The sequence below is a fragment of the Anabrus simplex genome, chromosome 3 (genome assembly GCF_040414725.1).
Source record: "Anabrus simplex isolate iqAnaSimp1 chromosome 3, ASM4041472v1, whole genome shotgun sequence".
NCBI lineage: Eukaryota > Metazoa > Arthropoda > Insecta > Orthoptera > Tettigoniidae > Anabrus > Anabrus simplex.
In genome coordinates, this window is record NC_090267.1 from 463977806 (window position 1) to 464004411 (window position 26606).

General features: G+C 39.3%; 1 protein-coding gene and 1 non-coding gene across 4 annotated transcripts in view; both read left to right on the forward strand.

The window, feature by feature from the left end:
• LOC136866521 (glutathione S-transferase 1) overlaps window positions 1–18179 on the forward strand; it is a 45313-nt gene extending 27134 nt beyond the window's left edge. For 2 of the 3 annotated variants that reach the window (XM_067143569.2, XM_067143567.2), the window contains exons 4-6: window positions 3045–3186; window positions 14425–14592; window positions 17875–18179. In XM_067143569.2, coding sequence (XP_066999670.2) covers window positions 3045–3186; window positions 14425–14592; window positions 17875–18042 — 478 coding nt within the window. In that variant the 3' untranslated portion in view covers window positions 18043–18179. The remainder of the gene's footprint in view (window positions 1–3044; window positions 3187–14424; window positions 14593–17874) is intronic. The other variant, XM_067143568.2, reaches the window with a different exon arrangement.
• Window positions 4569–4722, forward strand: LOC136867525 (5.8S ribosomal RNA). The gene has a single exon (XR_010859723.2). It is a non-coding gene; the product is annotated as a 5.8S ribosomal RNA (ribosomal RNA).
• Window positions 18180–26606: the final 8427 nt, after the last annotated feature.

Consider the following 26606-nt stretch of genomic DNA (forward strand, 5'->3'; position numbering starts at 1 on the left):
TCACAGTAGGCTCCGCATAATTTACACTTGCAGTTATCGTCCGGGTCATGGAATTTATCTGTTAGACACATCCAATGATGGAAACCGTGTACGGCATATCTTGTCAATACATGACGTAGATCATAACTGGCTTGTGTCCATTCCCTATATATCATCGCATCCGTTGAATAAAACTCTGGCCATATCTCTTGTCTCTTCTTATTGAGTTCCTGCAGTACATCCAAGTAGGCTTTGGTAGCTGGTAGAAGCAGGTCAAGGCGGAGGTCTTCGATGAAAAATTGTTCTCTTGCTAGTACATATGTAAGTCGGGATAATGTGTACTTTGACAGACACAGTGCTCTTTTGAGGAAGTTGGCTTTGACCTTTTCTATGTCTTCGAAATTTTTCTTCTTTAGGTGTGTCCAGATGGTTTCCAGTCCATATGTTATGATGGGAGCAATTTTTAAGCGAAACAATGTGGTAGCTGTGGGCAAGGATAGTTGTCTTAGGTTCTTTATGCTATTAATTGCCGTCTTTGCTGCGATGGTTCGTTCTTTTATGTGAAGGTCATAGATATCTCCACTCGTCTGAAGTGTGATTCCTAAGTATTTGAAATGCGGTACGTTCTTCATCGGAATATTCATATACATGATGACGTCATTTGCTGATGGTCTGCCTCCTCTTCTGAATGTCAGTTTTACCGTTTTGCTACTATTTATAGTAAGCTCATTCTTTTCTGCCCATGTTGTAAGTTTGCTGAAGGCTGTTCGAATATTTTCCAAGTTTTGTGATACAATGACCATGTCGTCTGCATAAGCGTAGATTTTCACATTTTCTGTGTCTATTTCTCTAGGTACTTCTGCGGTGGCAATTATGAAAAGTAGAGGACTCAAGGGATCGCCTTGTAGAACTCCATTTGTTTGATTCATAGGGTCTGTTGTGGATACTCTATTGTCTATTACTATTTAATTGTTTGATAGGATATTTTGTATCAATCTTGTTACTTGGTTCTTTCCAACTATTCTTTCTAATTTCTCCATTATAAGTTTTCTATTTAACAAGTCAAAGGCTTTTGTGAAGTCTATAAATATTGCATGAAGTTTCTCTCTTGGCAGTTCCAACGCTGTTTCTATGTCTTTCTGCAAGCAACTTACTGCTTGGATTGTGGATTTCTGTTTGGTGAAACCAAATTGTTGTTCAGGGATTGCGTGAGATGTTATTTTGCTAACTCTTTTGGCCAGGAGGCCTGTCAGAATTTTCAGTGGAGAGCATTCCAGAGCTATCCCTCTGTAGGAGTTCGGGTCCCTGGAATCCCCTTTTCCTTTGTATAATACCTTCAATGTAGATATCCTCCATTTATCCGGGATTTTTCCTTGTCGCAGACATTCATTGAAGAGCTCTGTCCATGTTTTCGTGAGTTCTGGTGCTGTTTCTTTTAGATGCTCATAAAAAATATCATCTGGTCCGCATGCTTTACCATTCTTTGAGTCGGTGATTTGTTTCCGTACTTCGTCTATTGTAAATGGAACCACTGACTCTACTTCTTCTTGGTCTTCCTTTGCATTAGTGTAGAAAATCATGTGTACTCAGTGTCTTAAGTATGATAGACTGCTGGACCATAAGACGTCTTATTTTAGGTAGATTTTTTTGTAACAAAAAGTGTCTTATGGTCCAAAAAATATGGTAGATTAAGAGTTTTCAAAGAAGGACAATTTCATTTTCTGGAAGAATGAAGAATGGACTCCCTACCCAAGGTTGTAAAGGTTCATCTGGAAGGATATGCATTCGATACCCTGTCAGAAAGTTGAACAGTTTAGACATCCACTTGTAGTGGAGCACATAACCCTGAGATTCACTCAGCCTACCCCTAAAATGAGTATCAGGTTAATTCTTGGGGGCAAAGGTGGCCAGGCATAGAACTAACCACTCTGTCCCACTCAGTGCTGGGGTTACAAATAGAGGAAGACTTTACCGTCCACTCCTCCAGCAGCCTTCATGGCCTGTATAAAAATGGCTATGCTTTGAAAAAATGAAGATACAATAACAGGTAAAGAATGAGAAGGATCATGAAACACTTCAGGTCAGACAAAAATGTAATGCAGTGAAACTTCAATTAACGAACACTTCTGAATAGTGGACTCTTCTAGATAAACAAACATATTTTTGTTCCCCAGCAGAAATACATAGGCATATATAGAATAATTGCTTCTCAGCAGAAGACATTCCCAAAAATGAATGAAGGCACTACAAAATATTACCAGATAATTATTTTATATAACGGACATGGAGATGGTTCCAGAAGAGGTGAATGTGAAAATGAAAGCACAAAATCTGAGCTCTTAAAATAATTTGGTGTTGGTGCAGCAACCTTGAGTCCTCATCAATCCCATTTCCTCTACATCCATCTCCTCTCAGCCTTCGACGAACTTGTTTCTGCTTCCCAATTTCATCGGGAGGATGGGCAACGACACTTATTGAGGGATCATCCTGACAGATATTTTCAAGATATTTTCATCTATTATATGATGTGTCCCTTTTTTAATTCTCACCTCTCTCTCCTCAACTTGGTTTGACACTGTTTGTTTCTTTCCTATACTTATATTTGTCAATTAGTACTGCATAATAATCTTAGATTTTCCATACAGCTTGATGTTTGTTATTCCTTGCCTATTACCTTTTAGTGGGCATCTTGCTGTGTTATGTCTAATAAAATACTTGGTCTATTATGTTATAATTAATACAACATATTTCTGTAATAATTCTGCACAAATCACTTTCAAAGGCTGCATATGTAAATAGATGTCCAAAACTTTTATACTCCAGAATTTTATTTAATCCATACTGGTACGGTTTGGTTGCCTGAATATTCTTGGGGTTTTAAATTCTTTAAAATTTAAAATCCAAGATATCTCAGATTTTTAATCGGAGAGAATGTGACAAAATTCAAGATATCTTAAAACTGTTTCCTTGAAGGATAGCACCCTCTTTACACTAACTTATACAGTTACAGAATGATCTGATATTTACAATAGTAATGTAGTAATGTTAATCTTAAACTGTTACAGCCAGGCTATAGCATGCTACCTAACTAATAAGTACAGCAAAGATGATAAACTCTATCCTAAAGATCCAAAGAAGAGAGCAGTTGTAGACCAAAGGCTGTACTTTGCTGCAACAGTTCTGTTTCCAAGACTCAGAAATATTACAGTAAGTATAATATGGTCTTTGATGACACAGCAGTTGGAAATTCCTTATCATCATCATCATCATCATTTTACAGTTCCAGTTTCCCAGGTACTGCTGGCGAGCCTCTTCCATTCTATCTTATTTAGATACGTTCTGTTGTTAATGACGTCCTCCAGTGTCCTTCCCCGATCTGCAATGTCCATCTTTACGATATCCATCCAGAGGGTTCTTGGTCTTCCCACCATCTGTTTTCCTGCTGCATGACTCTGGCCCCACCCTCATTACATGCCCAAACCACCTCAATCCGGACATGCTGACCCAACGATGTCCCAATCCGTGCTTCCTTTCTAACATGTTATTCCTTAACATGTCCAGTTTTGTTTTTTGAATTGTGGAGCTCAGAAATTTCATCTCAGATGCCTGCAACCTTGATGAGTTCTTCTTAGTAAAGGTGCAGATTTTGATACCATATGTTAAGATTGGTACGAAGTACTGATTGAAAATCACCAGCTTTGATTTTGTTGATACTTTTCGTTCTCAGAGGAGTGTTCGTAGTTACGGTAAAAGTGGGAGCTCTTCTGCACTCTATTTACCACCTCCCTTGTGGTTAGTGTATCTCGAGATATTACACTGCTGAGGTATGTAAAGCTTTCCACACTTTCCAGTGGATGGTTTTCTAGTATGATGTTCACTGGTCATCACTCCCTGTTTATTGCCATCACTAATGTTTTTGGGTTTGCTTATCTTGTGGTTGAATTCTTGGAACTTATCCTTCCATTCATTGAGTCTTAACTGTAGGTACTTGTTCCTCAGTTTTTTCACATATCATAACGTCATCAGTGAAAGCCATTGCATTTAGTTCACCCTAGGTATTGTTTTATGCTCACCATTATGTCATCCCCAGGATGGTGATAAACAATAATGGAGATAATGCACTGTTTAGCTGGACTCTAAATGTCACTTCAGCTAAATTTCTTTATCTTTAGCTGTTAACATTTGAAAGTTTACTCCTTCCCAATTCTATCAAATAAGGCAGCTAGTCAAATAGATAACACATGTGCTGCCTGTGAATGCCTAATCCTCCAAGTCATAAAACAATTGAAATTTTTTCTTACTGGCAAAAAGAAAAGTAGAAGTTAAGTTCACATTTCGAGAAGGAGGAGTCGGACGGCCCCGCATGGTTCTCTCCTCCGGCGAGGCTCCCTCAAGGAGTGAGACTCCTGCCGAGCCCACTGTGCGAGCTCGGGCGAGTCCTGTACGTACTCTGTAAGCGGCGGCCCCGCCTGTCGCCGACAGCGGGAGTGTCGCGGTCTACATGGCCGCGTCTCCTACGATGCAGACGTTCGGCATTGGGTACCTACCTCCCTCACTCAGTGGAGCGGGGATAAAAATGAAAAAACAACAACCCTAAACGGTGGATCACTTGGCTAATGGGTCGATGAAGAACGCAGCAAATTGCGCGTCAACACGTGAACTGCAGGATACATGAACATCGACATTTCAAACGCACATTGCGGTCCATGGATTCTGTTCCAGACCACGCCTGGCTGAGGGTCAGTTGCTAAAACTGAACGTGACCATGCGTTCAAAGGGTGGGAGCGTCGTGGTTCGTGCGCCCATGGCCGCCGCCGCATCTCCTGAAAAGAGCTTCACCTTGGTGGAACTGGACCTTGAAATAATAACATTAAGTTATTTATTAGACCACCTAATCAATACAAAATCGTCTTGGATGATTTACATAAATTTGTTAGCTAATAGTGGGACATGTTTCGCCTTCTCTGAAGGCATCATCAGCCATAGTCTTAACCTTAAATTAAAAATAAGCGTCTAAATAACATGTAGTGATGAAATGAATTTTAAAATCTTGAAGAGATTTGAAGTAAAATAACATTAAAAATAACAATGATGGTTTGAAAATACAATGTGATGAGATACAATAGTGGAAGTATTAACAAAATTAACCTTAGAAGGCTGCTAAAATAAGTACAATGGAATAAAACAACAGATTGTTATACAACAAGTAGTAAGATTGCATAAAAGTAAAGTTGATAGTAATGGCGGTTATAATTAGACGATGGCAAGAAGTCTACTGTTGCAAATACTTCTTACTCATAATATTACATGCTATCTTTGTCACCGTCAAGTGATTCCACTTGTATATGCTTTTTCAACTAGAATATCTACAAACTCACAATTTACAACATTTGAACATCACTTCAAATTTTGAGATGGTCCATAGTGATCCTATTTGAAACTGTTCTTCAACTTCTATTCACCAACTTCATATCCTCAACGTGTTCTACAACTTCACCATATGCATCTGACTTTCATCCTTTATCTTCAAGATCATAATGAACTTCGGATCTCTCGACTAACTTTGACTTTTACTCTCTCCTCTTTACTTTGATTACATAAGATTTTTCGCCATCGTCTAATTATAACCGCCATTACTATCAACTTTACTTTTATGCAATCTTACTACTTGTTGTATAACAATCTGTTGTTTTATTCCATTGTACTTATTTTAGCAGCCTTCTAAGGTTAATTTTGTTAATACTTCCACTATTGTATCTCATCACATTGTATTTTCAAACCATCACTGTTATTTTTAATGTTATTTTACTTCAAATCTCTTCAAGATTTTAAAATTCATTTCATCACTACATGTTATTTAGACGCTTATTTTTAATTTAAGGTTAAGACTATGGCTGATGATGCCTTCAGAGAAGGCGAAACATGTCCCACTATTAGCTAACAAATTTATGTAAATCATCCAAGACGATTTTGTATTGATTAGGTGGTCTAATAAATAACTTAATGTTATTATTTCAATCTACATCATCAATACGGACCAAAAATGATATTTATTACATGGAACTGGACCTGTCGACACCACCACTGAGAGTGTGTGAGACGGGAGGGTTGGTCTGCCCAGCGTCTTTGTGTCACCCCAGAGAAAACATCATTTCAAAATTTACACGTTTACAGACTCCTGCTTCATCATCATCATCATCATCATCATTTTACAGTTCCAGTTTCCCGGGTACTGTTGGCGAGCCTCTTCCCTTCTGTCTTATTGAGATACGTTCTGTTGTTAACGACATCCTCCAGTGTCCTTCCCCGATCTGCAATGTTCACCTTTACTATGTCCATCCAGTGGGTTCTTGGTCTTCCCACCATCCGGTTCCCTGCCACATGTCGCTCCAAGTTAACATATGCTGTCCTTGTTGACTCCATCCTCATTATATGCCCAAACCACTCCTGCTTCATAAAATTTTTTATTATCATTTAATTCTGGGGCAATAAAACTGCACCATTTCATTTTGAAATTGCTTAACTACTGGCTTACATAAACTCTGGCTGAGAATTTGTTCACTAAACTTATCTTGATTGATTAATTGATTGTAGTGTGTATTTTCCAGAGATATTTGGTGCAGGTCTTCCTTTTTGTTGGTCATGGGTGACCTGCAGGTTTGGGTGTGAGATGATCATAATTAGGGAGGGAGAGGTGAAACTTAGTGTTAAAACATAGCCTATTCTTGTTGAATAACACTAAGGGGTCTGCTCAAGCTTTAACATTTCCATCCGATGTATGAATCACCATCAACAGCATCAAATGCCCTTACTTGATGTGAACACTGTGGAGTGTTTTGGAATTGAACCCAGGCTTTGGTCATCATCATCATCGTCGGGGTATTTATGGCACTTCTCCATCTTCCTCTTTCCTTCCACCATTCCTCTTCCACGGTCTTGTCTCAGTCTAAATTTCGTCTTCACATGCCACTCTTCACTGATTCAATCCACCTTGTTCTAGGTCTTCCTCTCGCTCTCTTGCCCTTGCACTTTGCCTCCAGCATCTGTCTTTGAATTCTATTCTCCTCCATCCTCTTTACATGTCCAAATCACCTTATTTTATTCTTTTCAACTCTGTCATTTAGCTTTCCTATCCCAACTTCCTTCCTAACATCTTCATTTCTCACTCTGTCTTTCTTGTCTTTCCTATCATACTTCTTAGGAATTTCATCTCACTGGCTTGAATTCCACTCTCTTGCCTGCTAGTCAAAGTCCAAGTCTCAGCTGCATAAGTCACTATGAGTACATAGTACATTTTGTACATTATCTCTTTACTTTTCTTCTTTGCTCCAAACAAGTTTTCTTACACTTTGATAGAATGCATTACCCTGCTGTACCCTCCTGCTAACCTCCATGTCAACCGTAGCATTTTGCATTAATTCACTTCTTAGGTATTTAAAGTTGTCCACAATTTCCAGACCCTGACTTCTAATTTTCACAGTGCCCTTTCCTTGCCTCTCCCCTCTCGACATCACCATAGTCTTGCTTTTCTCTGTACGGATTTTCATGCCATACTTCTCAGTTTTTCATTCAGTACATCTAGTTGTTGTTGTACTTCCTTCCTGTTCTTTCCCCAGATCACATCATCGTCTGCAAATCTTCATCTCTTCATCTCCATACGTTTCCTGTGTTTCCTTTACAGTTTCATCCATGACCATAATAAACAAAAGATGTAACAGCACACTCCCCTGTCTTAGTCCAGTCTTATTCCTAAACCATTCTGTATTTTCAACTGGGGTCAGTACTCTGCTAACACAGTTGTTGTACATTGCTTGCATCGTTTCTAACATTTCTCTTCCAAGTCTCTTTTTAACCATGGTTTTCCAAACCTTCTCGCTGGGTACACTGTCATATGCTTTTTCTATATATATATGAAAGTTATGACCAGCGTTTGGCATGCAATCTAATGATAAGAAATTGTACAGCACCACCTCTCCTACCCTGCAAACTAACATTCTGCGGGATGTGCAGCTGTAAGCTTGAATTTGGGAGATAATGGGCTTGAACCCCACTATCGGTAGGTTTTCCATGGTGTATCATTTTCACACCAGGCAAATGCTGGGGATGTACCTCAATTAAGGTCATGGCTGTTTCCTTGCTACTCCGAGCCCTTTCCTATCCCATCATCACCAAAAGACCTATCTGTATTGGTGCAACATAAAGCAGATTGTGAAAAATAAAACCTTCTGGTGGTGAAACTTTTCTCCACCTACATGCCTTGACCCAGTAACCACAGTGTTGGACCACAAGAAAATAATGATTGCCATGTGTAGGACATAAATTTCCTCTGACAACAGAGGCAAACATTTCATTAATGCTTCCATACATCCTTCTCTTAATTGTATTAAAATGTTAAAATAGTTCCTCACATCTATGTTCTTATAATATTTAAGTGTTTACGTGCTGATGTTGGCTGCAAGAACCAAAATATATCCACCATCATTTCATAAATAATATGTTCAGATTATAGCATTGACAGCATTGTGTATTGATTAGGTGGTTTAAACTATGTCTTTTCCTCAAGTTTCTGGTGTCTTACATGTGGAACTTAAAAAATCTACCATACCCTCCGGTACTCTTTGAAGTCTCTTATCATAGTACTTTACCATTCCTCCTGGAGTGCCAGCTACAGATCATATTAAGTCTCATTTGCAGCATGATATGAAATGTTATAAATTTCATATTGGTCCATGATGGAATTTTAGTATGTAAAAAACTCAACTAACAAGTTAAAAAATTCCACCTTTCCACCACTTTAATAAACTTTGATTATTCTTACATTAATCTGTTTAAAAACAGTACATGTTTTGTTTTCTTTTGAAAATGTCTTCAGCCATTTTCATAGTTCAAGACTGAAAGATAATATATTTAATAGTATTATGAGGATAACCACATATAGACTGTTCAGTGCTAACGTACAGTATTTCCAATAATCAACCATGGATATCTATCATACAGTAGACCATAAGATTAAAAAGATCTGACAGAAAAGAATTGAAGTTGACTAAGAAAAATTGTGAAGACAGTTAGATGTTCTATTTATCATGCTTCTGGAAATGGAGGGAAGTTTAAAAAAAAGTCCATTACATTTCTTCACAGAGAATTCAAGTATAGCCAAAATGTCCTCTTTCCTGCAGCCCTGTGCTTGTATACATCAGGTTGGGTTGGTGTAGACGTCCACACTGACTGGCGACCGTTCCAATGTTGCATTAGGTATTTTTAAGTATTTCCTCCAGCCAACCAATATTGTATTAAATACAGTTGGACCCACACTTACAAGTAAATTCATCCAAGTTTTGAATCTATGTATAATTTTAACACAGATTTCCATTGTATTTGTTGAGTGTATTTTAAATATTGAAGCTATGCACTTTTTAAACATATATTTCCATTGCATTTGTTGATTGTATTTTATCTCAAATTTTGTATGTAGCACTATTTTTTGTTATATGTCTTTCTTCTTTATGTTATTTTAGCTGATGATGACCTCTAGGTTAGGTCAAAACATGTCCTATGTAGCTTTTTAGACAGACCATTTATCAAATGGCGAACGTGTATTGAACATGTGGACTTTCTACTTTTAAATTCTTTTAGAATTTCATTTTAGGTAACGTTTAAGCAAGGCACTGGTGTACCTTCTTCCCCACCAACAAGAAAGCTTTCAGACTGTACAAGAATATACCATAGTGTACATCCCTCAGTTCAGTTTATGCCATGTGCCCTGCAGTTTAAAATTTGATTTAAGGAGATGATTCAGTTTTATAATTCTACAAAGTCTGGAGTAGATACTTTGGATCAGATGTCAGCCAACTACTGCACAGGTAGAAGAACAAGAAGGTGGCCGATGCAATCTTCTTGCATATCGTCAATATTGCAGCTGTGAATGCAAAGATCTTGCATCAGTCCTATCGTGAAAGCCCCCAAATGATCAGGCAACATTTTCTGAAAGAACACGCTGCTCAGCTCACTAGGCCACACATGATAAGAAGATTATCAAATCCCAAGATCCCAAGAGATATTCGAGGCGCTGTCTCTAGAATTTTGAGCATCCCTGAGAAGCGTATCAACATTGGCAATGAGAAGCTTGAAAAACGGATAACTTGTCTTCTGTGCCCACCAGCAAAGAAGAGGAAAACATATTACAAGTGCTACAGATGTGAAAAACTAGTATGCTAGGAGTGTACAAGAAAGATCAGCTTCGAATGTGTTGAGTGAGAGTAACATTGACGTCCAAGTTCAGTGCTTGCAATTTCCACCCCAACAGAGATCAGTCTCATGTGTGGTTAATTTCCAATGCAGTGGCTATCAAACTTCTTTAATACTCAAGTTAGGGTCCATTATTGTTGATAGTGTAAAGGATATCTGTGTTTAAATGGAGCAGTGCATTCCGAGTAACGAAAATAGCTACGACTGTAATCTGAAGGTATGAGGGTTCTACAAATTAACAAATGGAAAATGTTGTTGTGGTTTTGGATTGAATAATGTGTAATTATTCAAATCAAAACTGCTAGCAATTTCTCTCATCAACCGTCCCTTCCGTAGTCACGTTAATTTTGATGCGGTCTCTTTGACCTCATATCCATGTTGACATCACTGAAACTGTACATCCATAGCGAGCGTGAAAAGTTTTCATTCCCCACCCGAAATATAATGACACTGCGCATATTATATTGTTTAGTTCACAGCTTTCATGTAGTTAGTGTATGTCCCGAACGCAGTGGCCACGTATGTTAATGCACTATGGCTATGGATTCATGTTCTGCATTCAGGAGGGGAGTGGGGGCTTCGAACTCCACCATCAGCTGTCCTGAGAATGGTTTTCTGTGGTTTCCCATTTTCACTTCCATGCAAATGCTGGGACAGTTCCTATTCCTAGGCCACAGCCGATTCTTTCCGCCCCCTTACCCAGTTTCATTCATGATCATTAGAGGCATCTGTTTGTGGTGAAATTTTTTGTCTAATTCAGTCATTTATAAAAAGTACGTTTGGTAGATTTTTTTGCTATTTTTAGTTTATTTCATCAATAATTTTGCTCAATTGTATTTTCAATTTTCAGCAATAAAAACTAAACCAAAAGATAGCTGATACCAATTTACAGTAAAACATCATATTTTATTTTTACATATGTACAAGAAACATTAGAGTTATACTTCTGATGAAAATAAGGATGTTTGGAAACAAATTATCCTGACATTTTAACCCTTAACTATGTACGTGCGGTCAACATGACCACGGTGGAAAAAGAAACACATGCCACGCCTCGCTTATCGCCCTCCCAGTATATTTGCTTGCAGTACCTTTCTATTTTAAGAAGACCTCTCCACTGTACTTATCTGTCATAAGTAACCGTGCAGCCGCGATAAGCTGATGAGTTTCATAGCGGCCTGGGTGACCGCACGTTCATGGTTTGAAGCAGTCTTCAGTTGATAGTGCTGTGTGCTGCAATGAGTCAGCGTGCAGGTACATCAGTAAGTGTCCGAACATGTGATGTAAATTACAAAGGAACAGTTACTGAGAGGTTTGAAGAAGACATGAATGATGTGGACGATGGTGATAGTGAAATAGAGAGTGATCACAATACCGATACTGAAACAGAAGGAAAGGTAAAAGAAGAAGAAGAAAGGTCTGCGCTACTGCCTCATGGTTCACATTCTAAGTGTTTTTATGATAGAAATAGATACAAATGGTCATTACAGAACTTCCACAGAATGTGCGTACCCCTCGTCACAATATCGTGATTCACTTCCCGGTTTGTGACCTTCAGCTCGAGTTGGAAACAGTGTGGATCCTGTTATAACATGGACACTAATATTTAGTGAAGAAATGGTGAACTTACTAGTGCAATGGACAAATGTGAAACTCAATGCAATGAGAAGTAATTACTAGAAGTTTATCTGACCAGAATTACAAAATGTTGACACGATTGAAATGAAAGTTTTTCTAGGCCTTCTTATTTATTCGGTGGTTTTCAAATCTAACAAAGAGGACATCACTTCAGTCTTTGCAGCTGATGGTACAGGCCGTGAAAGATTTCCTGTTGTGATGTCAGGTACGAGGTTTTTCGTTCTTTTGTGCAGCCTGCATTTTGACAACCCTGAAGCCGAATTAAGCGGAGAGATATAGATCCTATTGCACCCATATCTGAGCTTCTGAATATGTTGATTCAGAACTCTCAAAGCTGTTACTCCATTAGCACAAATGCAACAGTAGATAAAATGCTAATTGGTTTCAGAGGTTGATGTAAGTTCAGAGTGTATATTCTGAATAAGCCTGAGAAATACAGAGCGAAATTGATGTGCCTAACTGATGCGAAAAATAGTTATTTGTACAATGCCAACTCAGGCAGTTCTTCATTTATCATAACCAATACAGGGCACAAATAGGAATATAACAGCTGACAATTGGTGTACCTCAGTAGAGCTTGTTTGAAAGCTGAGGAAAGGGGTACTCACTTATGTTGGAACAGTAAGATAGAAGTAGAAAGAAATTCCAACTAACTTCTTCCCTTCCAAGCAGAGAAAGGTCGGTTCCTCTGTGTATGGCTTCACTAAAGACATAACTCTTCCCTCACACGTTCCGAAAAGAAAAAAAGCTGTTTTGTTAATAATCTATGCACCATGGGAAAGCAACTGATGCAGACATGGGAAAGGAAGAGATGATCCAGTTTTATTATTCTACGAAGTCTGGAGTAGATACTTTGGATCAGATGTCAGCCAACTACTGCACAGGTAGAAGAACAAGAAGGTGGCCGATGCAGTCTTCTTGCATATCGTCGATATTGCAGCTGTGAATGCAAATATCTTGCATCAGTCCTATCATGGGAGCCCCCAAATGACCAGGCAACATTTTCTGAAAGAACACGCTGCTCAGCTCACTAGGCCACACATGATAAGAAGATTATCAAATCCCAAGATCCCAAGAGATATTCGAGGCGCTGTCTCTAGAATTTTGAGCATCCCTGAGAAGCGTATCAACATTGGCAATGAGAAGCTTGAAAAACGTATAACTTGTCTTCTGTGCCCACCAGCAAAGAAGAGGAAAACATATTACAAGTGCTACAGATGTGAAAAACCAGTATGCTAGGAGTGTACAAGAAAGATCAGCTTCGAATGTGTTGAGTGAGAGTAACATTGAGGGCCAAGTTCAGTGCTTGCAATTTCCACCCCAACAGAGATTACTCTCATGTGTGGTTGATTTCCAGTGCAGTGGTTATCAAACATCTTTAATACCCAAGTTTTGGTCCATTATTGTTGATAGTGTAAACGATATCTGTGTTTAAATGGAGCAGTGCATTCCGAGTAATGAAAATTGCTGCGATTGTAATCTGAAAGGTTCTACAAATTAACAAATGGAAAATGTTGTTGTGGTTTTGGGTTGAATAAAGTGTAATTATTCAAATGAAAACAGCTAGCAATTTCTCTCACCAACCGTCCCTTCCATAGTCACATTAATTTTAATGCGGTCTCTGTGATATTGACATCACTGAAAATGTACATGCATAGTCTGTCTCAAAAATACTGATATACCATAAGTGCCATACTACTGGGAGTCAAAAATGTTCTCTTGTCAAGTATTATCTAAAACTATGTAGAAAAATGACCTCTCACTCTCAATATTACTGACTGGGATCCATAAATCCTTCACTGAAACTTCCTCTAAGTGCCTATATTCTGATTTCAGTGAAAGAAGAACGGCAATCACATCAATATCTTTACCTGCTTTGCAGGAACTACCAACTAGATCCCTAAACACTGTGTATGGTTCAAGGTATTCTGATGTTGAAAGTTCTCGTAGGAAGGGAATTTGGTTTATTAGAAGAGAGACAATTATTTTTTAATCATATTTCATTATGCTTCTTGGGTCAAAAAGCGATTTCACATCATTTCCAATATGTCCAATAACGGACCACTTATATTGGTATTCACATAATTTCGTTGATTATTTTGTGATTTTGCTTAGAGGTAAATAGTTCTGCATTTTGAGGCAAATTTGTAAAATTTTGCAAAAATTTCACGATTTTGCACTTCGCGAAAAACAGGTGTCTCTAGTGATCATTCATTTCATCTTCATTAACTCCTTAACCAAGACTGGCATCATGAAGTGCATCTGGTCATAAAAACATGCCATATAATTTCATCTCGCCTAACATCCGATCCCATATGAGAAAAATGAAACAAAGAGGTAAGACATACTAGGTAGTTACTGTATGTATATCAGTTGTCGCTTACGGTATAGATACCTGTGCAATGTATATATGCAACTTTGTATGATCACCATAAATTTGCTAGAACAAGAAATGAACACAACACAATGTATTAATTAAATATAATATTTTTCTTGAACATAGATGAAAACTTCTCTGAGTTTTATAGTTGTGGTTGCTAATAACACTGCATTTTTTTATAGTACCCAGTATTCTTCGAAGGAGCAACGTCTGTGTCCGAAGATAAGAAAGCCCAAGTTTTAGAGGCCTTGAAAATCTTGGATGGATACCTGGCCCCAACAGGATGGGTAGCTGGGGATAATCTCACCATTGCTGATATTGCATGTCTGACTAATGTCTCGACATATCCTGTAAGTATTAATCTTACTAGAAAGATTTGATCCTCACAAGGTTGTCATTTAGAACTATTGATATAGGCTTATAAAGTATATAATTTTGTTTCTTTTTTTTTTTTTTTTCATAAATTCAAAATTAGTTTTGGCACTCTTAAGAATGTTACATTTATAATTTTTTTTAAATGTATCAGATAAGACAGTGCCCCTACCCGGCTACAGCTGGATAAAGGGAAATGATGATGATGATGATGAGATAAGACAGTGCGTAATCAACTCCATGACAGAGAATTGACATCAAGGAAGCCTTTGCCAAAACTCCTCTTAAACCAGATCATAGGGCTGCTCGTGAGAGGTGGGTGTGGCCATTTCGAGCCGGGTTCAGCCCTTGTAAGGCAGACCCTCCGATGAGGGTGGGCGGCATCTGCCTTGTATAGGTAACTGTGTGTTATTGTGGTGCAGGATAGTGTTATGTGCAGTGTGTGAGTTGCAGGGATGTTGGGGACTGCACAAACACCCAGTCCCCGAACCAAGGGAATTAACCATTTAAGGTTAAAATCTCAGACCCGGCCGGGAATGGAACCTGGGACCCTCTGAACTGAAAAGCACTGCGCTGACCATTCAGCCAAGGAGCCTCTTTCTGATGGTGTCACCATAAGCTTGTATTCATACAACTGGATCATTAGAGTTTGGAGACAATCCAGTGAGAGATGGAATGAGCCCTTCATCCCGGAGAAGGTTCCATCATGTTTTGGTGTACACCTCTTATTCCTATCCAGGGTAACATGGCTTGCAAGGCTGCAGTTGAGGGTACACGCTGGTTTATGATGTATGCCCTCTGGTTAACACTCATTAGAGTATGCCCTTTGATTTCTTGCATATACCTCCTACTTTGGCTTCTTTTTTTTTTTTAATTTCACCATTCTGTCAGTGAATTTTAACCCTACAGCTACGTTTGTAATCGTGAACATTGAAGGCTCATCTTGATGAGTAACATTACCAGCCATCACTTATTTAAGGTCACTACTGTTGCTTATACCTCCAGCCTTATGTTCATACATTCAGATGCCTCATCAGATGACCGATTTAAGCCTGAGTAATACAATACATGAAGACTTGGCTGCAAAACCACTGTTCTGCAACATACTCCATTTCAGGACATTATTCCAGTGAAAAGTGTGATTGCAAGTAAAAAAGAGGCACCTTGGAGTATCTTTTTTTTTTTTTTTTTTGCCAGCAGCTTTACGTCGCACCGACACAGATAGGTCTTATGGCGACGATGGGATGGGAAAGGCCTAGGAGTTTGAAGGCAGCGGCCGTGGCCTTAATTAAGGTACAGCCTCTACGCGCACGGCCAACTCGCCCGGTGGATTATCTTTTAACCCTTTCACTCAGGCGTAGTGAGTTCGGTGGCATGACCCTCTGGATGCGAGCAGAGAGTGGCTCACCAAGCCTACTGTACGAGATGCTTGTCTCGCTCCGCTCTTCCATCCGCATATGGCTCGCAATGTGAGGAGAGAACAGGAAGAGGTTAAATGTAATTTATTTTATTTTCAAGGTGGAACTCCTCCTGCAGCTACCTTCTGAGAAAAGTATCTATTAGTCTCCTCGCACAGAAGATTATGATACTCGTGTTAAAAAACAGTTGAAAGAAACTGAACATGCTAGCATTGTCCACTAAACTTTTCAGTCTGAAATTAGCTGTGTCAAAATTATGTTTCTATGGATTCAGGTTCTTCTTTTCTTAGTTTTCTGCTCAGTAGTTCAGGCACCTGGTCTTCATCCTCACCAATCTTCATGTTTAGTTGAATCATCGAAGTAGACTGGCCTTTTAGACGACGAAGTGGTAACTGAAGTAGAAAATGTGCCTGAAGTAGAAGGTGTGATTGAAGTCGTTCTGTCACCAGAATTAGATGATAAATCACTATCATCATCATATTCTTCAAAGTCACTACTCAATATGAGGCAAGAGCTTCCTCTGCAGTGTGTCTTTCCTCCGTTATCAGGCCTTTCACATTTTAAAGCGATTCTAAGCTAAATCAAGAAGCACAAGCACGTCAGCACAGGGGAGCAACTAGGTGCAAAATGAGTAGCATACCGGACACATTACTTTTATCTTCGAACTGGTTACGCCTGTCATCTGGTGATCATAGCCATAGACTCCCTAGTCAGCCACAAGAGATGTCCAAGGCAGAAGTTCCCCAGAAGTCTATCATAGCAAAACGAAAAACAGCCAAAAGTCATGCAACTTCTACAGCAGTCCACCGGGTGCGCGGCACAGCTCCCTCCCAACTGCTATAGGAGTTGACTGGAGTGAAAAGGTTAATAAATATCTGGAAGTAGGTCCAGTAGGAAACTGGTGTGAAAGCAAATTAAGATTTTCAAACTCGTGCATTCAAATATGGATTTCTTCTTTGTCATCATAAAATATATTTCTCTATGCCTGATTTATGCCAAATTGAGGGAAGTTTGTTGTAGCTAGCTGTAACCCACTAATTTTAAACATCAGGGTGGTCCTGTATCCAGGATTTGTCTTGCCCTGTCTTAGAGAATACCCTGTGAGAAATTTGGGACTACAGCACTGATGGCTGGCTTGGTATACAGAAACACATCCTCCGAACTGTAGTTACAGGATTTGCTGCCACAGTCAGCAAGGGCTTTATACTAGTGAATGATAATACTCATTTCCATTCAACCAGAGTAGTTAATCAGTTCCTTGAGAGGCATATCATATAGCAAATTGTATAGCTGGCATATTCAACTGTGTTAAACAAGCATGACATGAACTGAAGGTAGCAATTGCTTACTGTCTGAATCCTTGTGCTCACATTTTGCAACTGACTGAAGCTCCTTTCCAAGGATGGGGTAAACTGCCCCAAAACAATTTGGATTCTTTGGTCCTGAGTATGCCTCATCATGTTCAAGCAAGCCTCAGGGCCCAAGTGGCTATACATAGTATAGATCTGCCACACAGTGAACGATAATATTGTATTCATCATTACTAACTCTTTGCTTTTGTTGTGTTTCTGCTGCTACCACTTTGAAACTTCTCGACAGCACCTCAATTTGCAAGAGTCACCACGGATGGAACAGATGTTTATTATCAGGCCTTGGACTTGAGCTAGGTGCATGAGCAGCAGCCATGCTTACCCCTTGTACCTCTTACCCTGCATACATGCTCATCAGATGGCCATAGTACTGTTGTCATAGCCACCGGGAATGGGCAAGGAATTAGTCTGGTTATTTCTAGCCATACTTTGTAAATATATTTTAAAGACTAAATTTTATATTCTTTTCCAGGGAATGGGTTTTGATTTAGCTCCTTACAAGAACGTGTCTGCATGGCTGGACCGCTGTCGTAAGCAGGTGCCCAGTTACCAGGAAGTTAATCAAGTTGGAGTCGATATTCTGAGGAAAGGTTTTGAATCTTGTCTACATAGAGGAGAAAAAGGTGATCCTAAAAAGTAGCACCTAAAATCTGTTGGAGAAGGTCAAAGAAGTTTACCTACACTCTAAGTAAAATATCCATATCAATTATTAAGAATGAATGTGATTGTAACTAAGTATCCACAATTGAATGAAAAATTTTAAAAAATCAAACATAATAGCTTTGTTTTGTTAGTTTATATTTCAGTTCCTATTCTCTTCCCCATAGACTCCTCCTCGAAAATCTGCCTTATCCACTGCAATCATCAATTTTTAGTTTCTCTTGAAATATTTGTAAATCAAAAGAATATCTTCACCACAGCTATCACTATCAGAACTCATTACTCCATTGTAACCAAATGTAGAACCTACAATAACAGCTGCTTCCATGTGAACGAACGCTACCCAGTGTGACACAGAAAATTAATTTTGTGGATCCCGCTTGCTGGCAGTCTCTTGCTGTCAAAGTCATCTGATCACATTCGGGCTTACAGCTCTGGAACCAGAGATCTGATCCGAATGATTGAGGTCCATAATTCTACAATCCTTTGAACTACATCATTCATAGACAGTGGAATGCATTACTACCTAATTTTAGTTTATGCACTGTAGAAATAGAGTTGGCCAAGTCAATTTTAAATGCTCTGCAAGGTCCTGTTATAAAGGGATAATTTTTATTCCTAGCCTTTTTTTTCCCAACTGTGGCCCAGCTCAATTTAAAGTATCAGGGTACTTCATATAGACTGCACCAGTTGCTCTCATCTCTAGGAGGTAGAATGAAAGTGATTTTGAAGTAATAATGGAGTCAGAATATGTAAACAACACTGATTCAAGATATAGATCCCGCAAATAATAGACATAGACGTGCCAACTCTCTCGATTTAAGTGGGAGACTCCTGATTTTTCATTGGTCCTCCCAATTGCTGGGATGATTCCCCGATTTTGAGAGCAGTTTCAGTAATTTTAGTATTATTTTAAACTCCCGCATGTTTCCTTGTTCTATAGATATATGGCTGAGTATGGCTGGTCGATAGTAGTTCTAATAACCACAACTGGAGGACAGCACAGGTAGCCCAGCCACACTGGCCAGTGATGTACTCCTTTTTGGTCTATAATATAGTCAAGTGGTATGCCAAAGACAACTACCCGGGGCAGGACCTGCGTCAGTACTCCTGTTACATCACGTAGTAGTGTTTCTTGGTTGTATGTCTTAATTACCTTTTGTTCAAAATGTCAAAAAAGAAATATTATGCAGTGTTTAAAAGCACTTATAAGGAAGAGTGTGAGTGAGTCCAGGAAGGGATCAACGATCACATTTTATTCCATTTGTAGGTGTTATATTTCAGTTCTGCATGATAGGAAGTGCGATATGCTCAAATTGTCCAAATGAAGAAACATAAAGAGAGTGTCCAGTGTGTAGAAAGAAATCGGAAACTGAACTTTTCATGTAAAAACCAAGATGTAAATCCTGTGGCGAATGCCAAGACGCTTTATTTAAGTCATTTATCATAGAGCATAACCTGCCAGTAAACTGTGCTGACCGCACAGGGGCTTCATTTTGCAAAATGTTTGCTGATTTGGAAATCCCTAAAGGATATGGGTGTGCTGGAACAAAAACAGCGGCTATCATTACAGAAATGTGCATAGAAGAAAGGGAGAAAATTGTACCACATTTGCAGGTGGACGAATTTTTTGTTACTACTGATGGAAGCAATAAAAGCGATTTCAAAATATATCCTATTGTTGTAACATTTTAAAGCCTGAACACAATGAAATTCAGAGTTGTCTACTCTCTGTGCCTAATTTAGAAGGGGATGCTACTGGAGTAACATTGCCAATCTTTTGCTCTCAACTTTTCAGAAATTCTGCATTCCATTAAATTAAAAAAAACTGCCTAGCTTTTGGTACTGATAATACTCAAGTAATGGTAGGATTAAAGAATGGTGTGGCTAAATATTTGAAGCGGGAAATTGGTAACATAACCATTGTAGGATACTCTTGTCACCTAATTAATATTGCTGCAAAGAAAGGTGCGGTGTGTTTGTCTGTAAATGTAGACTGTATAATTGATATACAGAGGGTGTCACTAAAATGTATACACACTTTGCCAGGAGATATCTATATAATAATATATTACCAAGCTGGACCAAAAAACAACAGTACCTAATGTGTATTATGATGTTCTGTATACAGATATCCTGTATTTTTAGGTAGATTACCTTCCGCTGTTCAGACGATAATTTTGGCTCCATTTCATTGTAGCAACCTTCAAATGCCACCGGACTGAGCCAGGATCGAACCTGCCAAGAATCACGAGAATCACGTCTGTTTACAGAACATCATACATTAATCTTGGCTTCATTTGTTCATTATTGCCTGTCACATAGCAACACTAGCATAAACCGCGCTTTTTGCTCCGTCTTCTGCCTCTGTCGTGCCTCGCGGCTACTACTGTAGATTAACTACACAACAACACATAACATGTGGTTTCACAAAACTTGTCATCACATTCTTCAATAGTTCCTCCAAAATTGACGTTGATAAGTGGATGTGCGGCCTACTTGACCAAAGAGCTACCTACCTACATTTGGATTTACAGAGATAGCCATAAAACTTGAGAGAAAAAGGGAAAAAGATTTAAGTAAATGTGATGAAAGGAACATGAAAAGTTGTTCTTTACATGACAAAGCCTGGCTACCTCAGGTGTTGAATATTGGCAATGGCAGTGGCCAGGGCAGTAGCTTGTGAAGCAGCCTCGGCAGGCTTCTCCGTTGGCTATTGGCTACAGCTCAAAATGCTTAAGGCTTGACGTTCCTTAAACCAACTGTCTAGTGGTAGCCCGCATCTTGATACCAGCATACGCCACTGGGAGTTGTTAATGTATTGAATTCTAATAATAATGTTATTGTTTTTACATTCCACTAAGTACTTTTGACGGTTTTCGGAGACGACGAGGTGCCAGACTTTTGTTCCGCAGGAGTTCTTTTATGTGCCAGAAAATCTACCGACCTGAGGCCGACGTATTTGAGCACCTTCAAATGCCACCGGACTGAGCCAGGATCGAACCTGCCAAGTTGGGGTCAGAAGGTCAGCTCCTCATTCGACTGAGCCATTCAGGCCGGTGTAGTGAATTTTAATGAATTATCTTAGTATACTGTATGTTCTGCCATCAGTGATGTATCATAATACCGGAACGTCGCGATTGGCTGCCAAATTTTTCCTGATTTTTGCTTTAGAAAATGTGTCTAGACATTTCTTACCGGTACAATTTGAGAAAACATATGTAGGAGGTAGAGTAGAAGCTCTTATAGTGCAGCAGAAGAACAAGAAAGAAATGGAAAAATTTATAAGAAAGTTCAAAGTCAAGTGACTATCATTTTATGTTGAATTCTACGAACAGGTTTTTAGAGGGCAGATATTTGTGATCCTATTTTAATAAATCTAGGCCTATCCATATAGAACTCAGAACATTGCAAAAGACATGGCAGTTTCATCAGTATAGTCCCATTAGCTGTACATTTCCCTAATGTAATTACAGAAAGTGTTTGTGAAGAGTTAGATGGTGGTTAGCCAAGTCCACAGAATCACTGAAAAGAAACCAAGAATATGAAATTTTGGAACCTTGTTCTTGAAATGAAAATTCCTGTAGGCGACTACATCTTTCAAAATTTGGACAAAATTTGTGAGGGCAATGCTCTGTTTAGTACATTCTTCTGCTGCAACGGACGGGTGTTTTCTGCCCGTTACTGTTAATAAGACCAAATTGAGAAACAATCTCCAATCCTGTTTCTTGAATGGACCCCTTAACAAAGGAGAAACTAAAACATTTGTCTGCCCAAAATATTTGCTAGTGTCTTTGAAGGATTAAGAATAGAGCAAAATGTGTGTGAATATATTCTAAAAGACAGCCAACTTCTGATTAGAGTATGAAGACAAAAGGTGTACATGTGTGTGTGTTATGAATGTTGAACTGAAATGCATGAGAATATTCATATGAGCATTAGGTGAGTAAACACAATATGTCTCGTAGACAATTGTCGAAGTAGGCCTATTCATCTGCTTACAAATTAATGTTGTTTGTTCTGTGTTATTCTATACTAAGCTACAAACATTAGTCGTAATAATCAGTGCGAGATTTCTGAAAGAGATGCGTGTTCATTATTAAACTATTCATTGTGCAGTACTTACAGTCAATGTGTAACCAAAGCGCATTAGCACTACCAATTTGAAACTTCACAGCAGCACCATAGTGCAGACGATTGTTTGTAACTTACTGTTAGTGTAGTATCTGTTTGTGCAGAGAATGCGAGTAGCCAACCACGGGCCTTCTCCATTCCGTAAATATGTGCCAACAAACAACAAGGGCGTTCATTTCTTTCATTTCTACCAAGGTCTACTTTTTGACGCAGTATCGCAGAATTATAAAGGATACACAATCTGGCATTGTATACAGCGGTAAGTACACAAATGAGCAGGCAGTGTACATCGTTATCAGACCCCACATTCAATATCCATATGACCAGTGCTTGTGTTTACCGATATTTTGGTGATGAAGAAAATAATTCCTTACATTGTCATAGAATATTCCCATCATAATTAGGCATTTCGGTATATGACCGTGCAATGTATAATTGTGCCTAATTGTACGCGACAACTATAAGACGATGTCCGAAACGCAAAGTTAGTCGTGGATGTAGGTTATTTTGAAGAGATGTGTTGTTTATTCAAAAGAAGCCAAATACTTCTAAGATGAAATGTATGGCTTTTAGTGCTGGGATATCCCAGGACGGGTTCGGCTCGCCAGGTGCAGGTCTTTCTATTTGACGTCCGTAGGCGACCTGCGCGTCGTGATAAGGATGAAATGAAGATGAAGACAACACATACAACCAATTAAGATTAAAATCCCCGACCCGGCCTGGAATCGAACCCGGGACCCTCTGAACCGAAGGCCAGTACGCTGACCGTTCAGCCAGCGAGTCGGACACTACTAAGATGATCCGGCTCTTAAAAACATACGGTAATATCGCTGAAGGACAATCGCCACAGAGAAGACCTTCGGTGCGGCCTGCATCATAAGAAGCTACCCTGTCGACAACAATTGCGAGGTATCCAGGCAGGTGTACATCCTGTCTACAGTTATTCACAAATTATGCAGGGTTATTCAGCGCAGATGTCCACCTCAAACAACTCGTGAACCTTTTAAGATACTGACATTCTGTTTTCACTTTCGTTACTGGTATTAAGGGGTTCATAGTTGAACATGTAGTACTTTTCTAGGTTTTTAACAAAATGTATCGCCACACACGTGAGAACTGCTGATGTTGTAGTTATTAGGACGTCGCACAGATCACAGCACGGGAAAATCGGTCTCGAGAGCTTTGCCATTAAAACCCTGTCGACCGAGCTCGATAGCTGCAGTCGCTTAAGTGCGACCAGTATCCAGTATTCGGGAGATAGTGGGTTCGAACCCCACTGTCGGCAGCCCTGAATATGGTTTTCCGTGGTTTCCCATTTTCACACCAGGCAAATGCTGGGGCTGTACCTTAATTAAGGCCACGGCCACTTCCTTCCCACTCCTAGCCCCTTCCTCTCCCATCGTCGCCATAAGACCTATCTGAGTCGGTGCGACGTAAAACAACTTGTAAAAAATAAAATAAAAAAAATAACCCTGTCGAAAGAATTGGAGCAAACTGGAGCATTTTAGATTACACGTTCCACTCATGTGTAATGGTGGTTGCATATGCAGCATGGCGCATCTTGCCCCGTCTCAAGTTCGAATAATGCACGCCTCTACTGTGTGCGTCTCACGAGAAGTCGCGGCAGCTTGTCACGAATAACAGGTACTTTACTAAGCTACAAACATTAGTCGTGATAAAAAGCGCGAGATCTCTGAAGAAGATGCATGTTCATCATTAAACTGTTCATTATACAGTACTTACAGTAAATGTGTAAACTTCACAGCAGCTCCTTCGTTCACAAGGATCGCCGCGGACGGAACCGATCTTTATCGTAAGGCCTTGAGACTTGAGATTGACGCATGCGCAGTAGCCATGCTTACCCTGCATGCACGCGACTTCTCGTCAGATGACCATAGTAGCATCCAGGTAGGTGTACATCCTATCTACAGTTATTAACAAATTATGCAGGGTTATTCAGCTAAGATGTCCACCTCAAAAATGTCGTGAACAGTTTAAGAGACCGACATTCTGTTTTCTGTTTCATGAACGGTCTTAAGGGGTTTATAGCTAAACATGCACTACTTTTCCAGGATTCTGACAAAATTTATCGGCACACACATTTCTATACGTGAACGTTATTTGGTTATTTCACGCAATAACTCCTTACGATATACTATCGAACTTGCACTCGTAGTTGATGGGACGTCACATAGATCGCAACACAGGATAATCAGTCTCGAGATTCTCTACTGATTATTATACATTTCTAATTTAATCAACGGTTATTTGTGGCAGGCATACTTTATTTTATATACTGCCTTTAAGAATAATCTCTTGAAATAAAACAAGATTTAGTACTTTTCTTCAAAATCTAGTACTTTTTAGGGAAAAATTTAGTACGATTTCTTTTTTTTACCTTGTAGCAACCCTGATCATAGTTCGCCAACAGCCAATCCACTGCCTTTATTAATGAACAGGTCGCAGTTGTTTGTTGACTTCGGAGTTGAATTTGTGTGAACCTCAGATAGCTGCTCGTGCTCTTGTGTGCTGACTGTTGAAGTAGTGCTGGGAGAGGAGGCAGTCCTCCGAGTGATTGAATCGGTTGTAGCAAGTGAAGCGCTCCACCGGTATTCTCCGGTACTACTGCGGAGAATTGCGGAGGTATACGGAGGCTGGCGGAGGAAACGGAGCGAACCTGCTCTGCTCATTCATTCAAAACACTCCTTCCTGTCAGTTGCTGCGTGTGACGGGTGAACTTTCTGGCACCACCTTCACTATGTAGCTAATGCCACGAAAACCATCAGTCGTTTTGAATATTTTCGATGCAGAAGGCGATCAGAAGAAATCTGCCAAGTGCAAATTGTGTGCACGTAGTTTTTCAACGGGAGGCGGCACATCTAATTTCTTTAGAGTGACCAACTCTAAATTTTCAAATGGAGGACAGACTCTTAATACAGGGAGGACTTTTCATAAAATTGTTCTAAAAATGGAGGACAAATGTAATTTTAATATTTACATACAAAACTTAGTATTACATACTTTATAACTGTTATGCTGATGAAGATGCTGAAGTTGTAACTATTTTATGCTGGTACTTATCGACTGCACCCACGTTCGAGAGGAAAGATGATTTTTTTTAAATAAATAATTGTAAAACTGTCTACATGACATGTTTTTAAAGTTGTACTTTACTATTATAATACCCTTATCCGACTCGGTCAGCAAACGGTTTCTTTCTTCTGACCACTGTGTATTAATTAGGGAATACACTCGTTCAACGGTTGCATTTCAACTTGGAATAGCGAAATAACTGACAAATTTTAAGCTGTTCACTAAATGTTTCAAAGTCAGGGCTATATTTGAAATACTCATACCACTGCTTAGCGTTTCTGGAGGCAAATCTGGCCCAGAAGCGACGTGTTATGACGCCTACGTCGAATACCACGATACTCCTAAGGCAGTACGTGGAATTAGAGCCATAGCATAGGTTGACTGACCCTGTCAAATACTGGGCTCAAATAGCGAACCACTCTAATCCGCTTCATGAAATAGCTGGATACTACCTTTGTATTCTGGCTACCTCTGTCCCAGCGGAGAGAAGGTTTTCTGCTGCTAGAGAAATAATCACAGCAAGAAGAAATGCTTTATCGCCAGAATGAGCAAACACTTCGCTTTTCTTACGTGGAAACTCTAAATATTTCTTCAAGTAACGTATGTAGCCTTGAACTTCGTTTCTTCTTGACTGAAACGTTTAATTTATTTATTTATTTATTTATTTATTTATTCATTTATTTATTTACGTGTTTGGTGTATGGCTGTGGCTCCGAAGTAATTGGGTTTATTTATTATGAGGCTGCCTTTTTATAACATACTTCTCCTTAATATACCAAAAAATTATGAATTATTGTTACATTAAATGATGTATTGGTATTATATAATATACGGTAATTTCTTCAGTAAAAAACACTACTACATCTGTTGCTTAAAAAGGTTACCATACGTAACAGTCCAACGGCTTGGCCACGTTGACACTCTACTTAAAATAGGTCATACTAAAACAAACTACTCCGCTCCTACCGCTCCTTTTCTTGCATAACGGTTTTAACGGAGGAAGCGGAGGCAACGGAGGTAATCGGAGATACCGATTCATGTTGCGCGAACAACTGCTCCGCTCCTACCGCTCCTTTCCCAGCACTATGTTGAAGTGCGAGGGATGGCATTTGACTTGGAGGTGGGGTAACGAATCGTTCCCGAAACTTAGACTCTGACTAATATTTCGTACACGGGAGGAAATACAAACGAACACGAATAATATCATCGGCAAATCAAGTTACATTTAAAGTGCGGAAAAGAATAAACCGAATAGGACGTAAAACAATTTCTCTTCCTTGGTGATGAATTGTCACACCATGGCCGGCAGTATTTTGT